Here is an 8295-nt window from a genome sequence, read left to right as displayed (position 1 = left end):
TTATGTCTTGCTGATTGTGGCTTAAATAAGAAATAGAGTTCTAAAGAAGAGAGAGAAAACCAGTTAGGGACCATCATCATCACTGTGTTTTTATCAGAAGAGAAATTTTTATATGTATTTACTCTTCTTCCCAAAAGCAGTCTATCAGGGTTTCTTAAATGCCTTCTGATATTAAGCTTATTCCATACTCTCAAGCTTTGATTGTTAGTAGTTTAAACACTCCTTTGAAATTTCCCTCAAGCGAGTACTTTTGCATGAGATTAAATCCCCGAGTGCTGATAAGCCTTTTCAAGAGATTCTGTTTTCTTCCATTCAAGTCATTTAGATTCAGACTTAGAAACAGAAGAATCCTGCTGCTTAATGTTCTTCTCCCCTGATGGTGCATAAATGTTCATTAAATTTTTCTGATAAATTATGGATCTGATGTGAAAAAATAAGGGACAGGAGAACTTTAGAGTTGCTTTGCACTGTGAGTAACTTCTAAGTCTTAACAGCTGCTTGGGAGATTTTGATGAAATAAAGTTATGCAGTCTTCACAGCACTGAGGCATTCAAACTCTACAAACTTTTGATTTATAATGTTGGTAAGATTTAATTTTATTTATTACAGGCTAGTTTTGTTGCATCTGGAAACAGGACTGATATTTCACTAGATGATCCCAACTTCTGGCAGAAATGGGCCAAAAAAGCAGAAATAGATATAGATGCTATCAGTGGTAGAGTAAGTACTTCTTTTGTAACTCACCTTCTTTCAAGTATGAGCTTACTGTTGAATTCTGAAATAACAGATGTAGGATTTCTGGTGCTTTTTTGTTAATATTTTAACAAATCGGACTTTATGTACTGGTCAGTTTGTGCCTGGGTAATCAGCCTGCTGGTAGCTTTAGTATTTCCTAGCTCCCTGCTGTCCCAGAAGAGTTTGGAGATCCTTGATTTTTTGTCAAAGACCTGGAAATGATTGAAATTATGTAATAGTTCAAATTGCCTTAAGTACCACAGAATGTTTTACTTGCTTTTTGGGTGTTTACTATGATATATTTACAAAATACCTATTAATGACATTAGATAGAAATTGTTCTTTCTGAACTGAAGCCTTAAGATGGCCATTTGCTTAGGAAAAACTTATCAACTGTTTCTCTGATAAGGTTTGTTTGCAATTTTGCAGAACAGCCTGGTTATTGATACCCCAAGAATTAGGAAACAAACACGGCCCTTTAGTGCTACAAAAGATGAGCTGGCTGAATTGTCTGAGGTGGAGAGCGAGGGTGATGATAAACCAAAACTCCGCAGGCCTTGTGACCGTTCCAGTGGATACGGAAGAACAGAGTGCTTTCGGGTGGAAAAGAACTTGCTGGTCTATGGGTATTGTATACATCTTTCTTCATTCTAGGAAGTTCTAAAAAAGTAGTATTTTGCAATAACCTGGTGTATATATATTTCTTTCTTCATTCTAGGAAGTTCTAAAAAAAATAGTATTTTGTAATAACCTGGTGTATATATATAGAATTTATTTAAAATATGAATTTAGGTGGTTTTAGTATGCACCCTGTATAAATCTTTCTGACAATTTGTAATTGAAAAAACATTAAAGTCCTCTTTCTTCAAAGGAGATTATGACATTTAACATGGGCACTACAGTAGTCTCTCTAAAAATCATTACAGGAAGTGCTGCAGGCAGGCTCAAAACTCTGTAAATAAATAAATATCTAAAATAAAGACTTGGTAGGTGACTTGATGTTCATAATTGCAGAACATCTTGCACTTCCATGAGATGCAAATAGGAACTGAAAATCTAACCAGTTATTGTAAGCATATTTAAAATAGATATCTTGATTTGGAAATACAATCACACACTTCATAAGATGACTGTGTTAGAGTTCCCATCAGTTTTGTGTCTTAGAAGGCTAAAACAATCAGGCAAGTTTTGTTTAAAACTCTTTTTTAAATAGAGGGAGTTTTGCTGCAAATGTTCCTTTCATATTTCCACTCAGTAACTTAAGCTGAAGGAAAAAAGTGGAAAGCCAAATATTTTACAGAGAAATTCTCTTTTGTAATGGAAATCTACAGGCTGCCCAAGTGTTACACCTTGAAATGCTAATTTTGTGTTTCACTTTGGACTAGGTGGGGTCGATGGAGAGAAATTTTGTCACATGGTCGCTTCAAGAGACAGCTGAATGAACAGGATGTGGAAATAATTTGCCGAGCTCTGTTAGCCTATTGTCTTGTTCACTACAGAGGAGATGAGAAAATAAAAAGTTTTATATGGGATCTCATTACCCCAACAGAGAATGGGCAAACACGAGAGCTACAGAATCACCTTGGTAAGGACTTGATGTGTTTCTGCAGTTAAATAGCTTCATGTACGTATGCCTGTGGTACTGGGATCAAAACAGCCGAAAAATCTCTCTGAATGCATCGTACTTGAAATAAAGGGAATTTATTCCAGATAAGGCAGTTCAATTGATGGGAAAAGAAGTGTCATTTCTGCTTTGCTTTGCATTTGATGGCTTACCCAAATGGACTGGTATACTCTGTGTAAGCTTTCTTTTCATTTCAGTTCGTAAGAACCTATTCTTGTTTCATAGCAGGTGATAACACACTCTGCTTTCTTTCCCCTTCTGCTTCATCCTTAGCTGGTGAAATATATTCCAGAGATGCCCTAAAAGGCAACAGAGAAAAAAAAACCTCATATCCAGAGGCTGTGATGCTAGTATTTTTTCTGCACTGCAGATCACAATACTGGTATAGGAACTATGTGTTTCGGGGATCTATACCTACCTGTTGCTGTTACTGTATTGTATTTTGAATTATATAGGCTTATCAGCCCCTGTGCCTAGAGGAAGAAAAGGAAAAAAAGTGAAGACCCAGGCTAGCACTTTTGATATACACAAAGCAGAATGGCTTCGAAAATACAATCCAGAACACCTGTTGCAAGATGAAGGATACAAAAAGCACATAAAACACCATTGCAACAAGTAAGCACTTGGTAGCTGATGTGTGAATGTCTTTCAGTGTTTATTTAAAGATTATTTTACTTCTAATTTATCTTTGTCATAGAAGACTTTAAAATACTTGTGGCACTATGAAGAAACAAGTTTTAATGGTGTTAGCTTAATTAGAATAAATAGGTTGCAGTGTATTAGGAGTTGAACCGAGTATTTCACATTTAAAATAATTCTCTTATCATTTTTAAAGAAACTGTGTCTGTACAGAGAAAGCGAGACATCTTGCTAGTGTGCTTGGGGAGCCTCATAGCAGCCAAAGGACTAAAGAGTTGGGGAGTGCTTAGCAAAGAAACTGAAAGCATCAAAGTTGTTGCCCCTCAATCTCTTATGCCGTTTACGTGGCATGTTTTCCAGGCTTCTGAGAGTCTGAGCTACTGGCTTCTTGAAAGCTCATTTGTAGCTGTGAATGTGCTTGTTCTACATAAATCATTTTTCTGTAGCAAAACTTGTCATACTCTGCTTCAAAACTTGATATTGCTGTAGTCAAGAATTGAGATAAAGCATGGAGAGGCCACTGCGAGGGGAGTCGTGCACCAAATTCTAAGTGGAAAGGAATGAAAAGGTCGTGAGAAAGATGTTTGTTGTCAGCCTGCTCGATTCTTTCGAAGAGAATTTTTTAAATAGGAAGAGGAAGATAGCGGCTTGTTCTTAGCAGTATGTTATGAAGCAAGTGAGGACTGTTCTGCTGGCCCTGGTCTTTGTCTAGGATTTGAAATAATTTTTGCAGTGAAACAATTTGTAAAACTGATCACAATAAAAAGTGTTAGGTGACCTGAACTGGAGGTTATCTCCTTGTACAACTGAAGGAAATATGCTTTAGGAAAATCACTTGAAAGCTTTGTGATATTACAAAAGACAAAACAGAACCACCCACAACTGTTGAAAAGCTTTTAGAGTGCTAATATTTGTATTTCCTTTTCCTTTGTTTAGGGTGTTGCTTCGAGTAAGAATGCTGTATTACTTAAAACAAGAAGTCATTGGTAATGAATTCCGAAAGGTGTTTGATGGAATTGATGCCAGGTGAATTACAGAGAAGTTTTTTGCTTGTTTTTTTAAAAATGTAAACTATCAAATGAGAATTCAGAAATCTTCTTAAACCTAAATAAGAAATGTTAAAATTAAATATTATATGCTTAGGCTATGTTTTTGTTTACTAAGCACTTCGTATCCACTTGACATAAGGAAGTCTTGATTCCTATTTGAGTCCAGCTATACAGAGTTTTTGTTATGTGCTGCATATTCTATTGATTATTTTTTTAATGAAAGTATTGCTGTTTGGAAGTTCTTGAACTCACTGCTACAGGAACTTATGGTGGATAGAAAGATTTGATTCAGAAAGCTGTTATAAACATTTGTGGAAGAACAGTTCAAATCATGCTATTAAACAGAAAAGCAGATAATCCTTGGTTTGCTAGGTTTTGCAAGCACAAACTGCTACGAGTTAGCAGAGTTTACTGAGAGAGGAGGAATATTGTATGCTGGTTCTGCTGTCGTATTCTGTTGCTGTTACTGGTCTCTGTCAAACACAAAATACCACGCTGTCTGGGTGTTTTGTATTGCTGTTTCTAGGGTCTTATTGAATGCAGAGGTGAAAAATTCTGTGTCTCACTTTCTTTAGGTTATCAAAATTATTCTTAATGATAAATTACTATTGTATTGTATGGCACTTTTTAACTGTTACTTGCTATTAAATAACAAAGTGCATTAAAAAATTCAAACATTTCAATCCTAGGACTCTTTACAGTCTTCAAAGTAATCTTTGAATTATTTTGCTGGACATGGAATGTTTGTATATGTGTGCTTGAACAGAGAAGTTTAAAAATCCCACATAAAGTACAAATGTACAAAGAGAAAATAAAAGTTTATTTCTTTCTCTGAATATTATTGATGTTGGTGTGCTGTTGGTGATTCTCCTTAGTGAAATTGATGTTTGGGTTCCTGAGCCAGATCACTCTGAAGTTCCTGCTGTTTTTTTTTAGGCAGATAAATCCCTTCTAATTGGAGTTTTTAAACATGGTGAGTGATGCGGATGACTATGTATGTACTTCCCCACCCCTCAATATAAACACCCTACACTCAGTATTTTAATAGCTTACTTTGAAAGTTGCGTTTATACTACTTTTTAAATTTTATTTATAGGTTATGAAAAATACAACACTATCAGAGCAGACCCAGCGCTGTGCTTCTTGGAAAGGGTTGGCAAGCCAGATGAAAAAGCAGTCGCTGCCGAACAGAGGGCAAATGATTATATGGATGGGTATGAGCACTTAAAAGTGGGCATGAATGTTTTGGGGCCTTAACATAAACAAGACTGAATTCTTATGGTGTACTTTATTCTCTTCTTAACTGGTTTTATACTAGTTTGATGTAGTTGCTGTGAAGGATATTACTTTGATTTTACTCCTGCAGAGTGGAAGAGAGTTAGGAACAGTGTAAAAGGACCACTGCAGTTTGGGATTTCAGAGTTAAAGGAAAAATGCAGCAACTTGTTGTTAACAAGGACTCTACCTTGTGTTGCTGTATCAGAAATATTACTTGCACACTGACGTGCAAAGCCTTCAGGGGCAGAGTACTACAGACCTATTAACTCGATTTCAGGTCAGTCAGCTTGGTGTATTAGTCTTGTGTAGCTAACCAGTGACCCCAGTAGATCAATGTGGGTATCACTGATAACTGCTGAAAGGGAGAACTGCTTTTATTCATTGCTTCATCAGTGAGGTAGCAGCTGTGGTCCTAAAGAACATGTTTGAATGAGATAATGAATTGGAGGGAGCAGGATTCAAGCAAAGCTGCTGTGAAATACTAATTTCAAATAGAAAATTAAATACAGTGTATCTAAGTAAGTTTAAATGAGTTCTGCTTAATTCAAAAGAGTGTAAGGACTTCTAATATATTACTAAGATGTGTTCTTTTGTGTTCAAATTTTAACAGGGACGTAGAAGATCCAGAATACAAACCAGCACCAGCAATGTTTAAAGATGACATAGAGGTATAGTAGGCACCTATTAACAGCTCCTTTAACACACTTAGAATGTAATACTTGCAGCTTTTCATTGAGGAGACTATTACATTTTCCTATATTTCTCTAAATTAATAGAACTTATTCCATGTGTTTCTCCAGTTGTATGGGTGGGGGGAATGGGAGAGAGTTGTTGTATAATTCTGTTGTATGCCTCGTTAGCCATTTGTCTAAAATATGTGTTACTCTTCTTCTTTGTCATATTCGTAAATTGTCTGCAAGATGTAAGTTTAACCTACATCTCTGGAGAAGGCTACATTTTTAATTGTTCTTCACTTTTGTTTTTCTATAGGATGATGTTTCATCCCCAGGTGATCTAGTAATAGCAGATGGAGGTAAATACATAAAACTTCAAATCTGAGACAATTCAATCTATTTTGAATTGATTAATTCTTCTGACTCTTAGCTAAAATGCATTTAGATTGCCTGGTGTAGAACCATAGGCACCAGCAATGATTAACTTCTTTATTTTTCCTGTGACTTTGTTTTAATATAGACGGACAAATGATGGAAGGAGACAAAATATATTGGCCCACTCAGTCTGCCTTAACAACACGTCTTCGCCGCCTAATAACAGCTTATCAACGATCAAGTAAAAATAGGCAGGCCCAGCAGATCCAGCCAGCATTCCCATTACAAACCAGTGTGATGCAGCCTCCATATGAAGAAGCTGCTCTAAATCCAAAGATGGCTGCTAAGATTGAAAGACAGCAAAGGTATGTGCAGCATGCAAATACACATTTTTAATATATCTTTACATAAAAAATATTGAAGAAATAATAATTGCTAGATGTGTGAAATAGTGAAGAAAATTACCGAATTTTTTTTTTTTCTTGCTGATCAAGATGGACGAGAAGAGAAGAAGCTGATTTTTACAGAGTTGTGTCCACATTTGGAGTGGTGTTTGATCCTGAAAGAGGACGATTTGATTGGACCAAATTTAGAGCAATGGCTAGGCTACATAAGAAAACTGATGAGAGCTTAGAGAAGTACTTGTATGCATTTATGTCAATGTGCCGGAGAGTCTGTCGTCTCCCCTCAAAAGAAGGTGGGTGTATATATTTTTTACTTTTAGTTTTATCTTTCATTTCTGTTCCTAGTGCTTATCTTGAAAAAGTTTTTCTTTCATGTGTTCCAAAATAAAAATGGGGGAGAAGGAGTTAAGGAAACATGTTAAGTGTAAATGGAAAGCTCATAATGGGGTGACATGTATTAACTGATTAAAGCTATCTAGTTCTAGTATTGATTTGCAGTGGGGTTTTTTTTTTTGCCATATGCTCATCTTTGTTTTGTTTTAATACAGAACTTGTAGACCCAAGCATATTTATCCAACCAATTACAGAGGAGCGTGCTTCTCGGACATTGTATCGCATTGAACTCCTAAGGAAAGTGCGAGAACAGGCTCTTAGACACCCACAGTTGTTTGAACGACTAAAACTATGTCAGCCAAACCCAGACTTACCTGTCTGGTGGGAATGTGGGACTCATGACAGGGATCTACTTATTGGAGCTGCTAAACATGGAGTTAGCAGGACAGATTATCATATTCTTCGTGATCCTGAACTCTCATTTATGTCTGCACAGAGGAACTATAATCAAAATAAAGTGGCACTCTCAAGGACTTCTACTCCACTCTTGCATCAGTACCAGATGGCATTATCTGCTTCTCCTCTTACATCTCATTCAAGGTTGTCAGATGCTAAAGTGAATGCTTTTGAGGACATAAAAGCTAAAAATGAAAATATGAAAGAGGACCCTCAGTCTTCTGAAGAGGAATCTATGTCTACAGAGGAGACACCAACCATAATGAAAACTGAACCCCTGAGTCCAAAAAATGGCACACCAATACAAAATACAGACCACAAACCTAGCGTGAAGACTGAAACAGATAGGCGCATGGTGGCAGCAAGGACTGAGCCTCTAACTCCAAACCCAGCTTCCAAAAAACAGAGAGTCAGCAAAAGGGGATCTGACTCTAGCTCTGACTCAGATTCTGACTCAGATAGATCATCCTGTTCTTCCAGGTCATCTTCTTCATCCTCCTCATCTTCCTCATCTTGTTCACACTCTCGATCAGGCTCTAGCTCTTCATCATCTTCATCTTGTTCTTCAGCATCTTCATCCTCCTCCTCCTCATCCTCATCATCGTCGTCGTCGTCATCATCGTCGTCTGAAGAGAGTGATAGTGAGGAAGAGGAGGCACAAAAACGTGGTAAGTTTGTAGTCCTACTTCTGCAGTATAACTCTCATAGAATCATAGAATCATAGAATG

General features: G+C 36.8%; 1 protein-coding gene across 1 annotated transcript; it reads left to right on the top strand.

Annotated features, from left to right (window-relative positions):
• Positions 1–609: 609 nt before the first annotated feature.
• LOC104463596 (chromodomain-helicase-DNA-binding protein 9-like) lies at positions 610–8235 on the top strand (the record flags this gene model as incomplete). The annotated part of the gene is made up of 12 exons (XM_010075988.1): positions 610–720; positions 1165–1361; positions 2121–2320; positions 2815–2974; positions 3935–4001; positions 4984–5020; positions 5144–5261; positions 5936–5993; positions 6316–6358; positions 6520–6739; positions 6869–7071; positions 7327–8235. Coding segments are annotated over 12 exons (2323 nt in total), but the record flags the coding sequence as incomplete, so codon positions are not given.
• Positions 8236–8295: the final 60 nt, after the last annotated feature.

Source organism: Pterocles gutturalis, unplaced genomic scaffold (genome assembly GCF_000699245.1).
Source record: "Pterocles gutturalis isolate BGI_N339 unplaced genomic scaffold, ASM69924v1 scaffold42286, whole genome shotgun sequence".
NCBI lineage: Eukaryota > Metazoa > Chordata > Aves > Pterocliformes > Pteroclidae > Pterocles > Pterocles gutturalis.
This window is presented reverse-complemented; position numbering and strand designations above follow the sequence as displayed.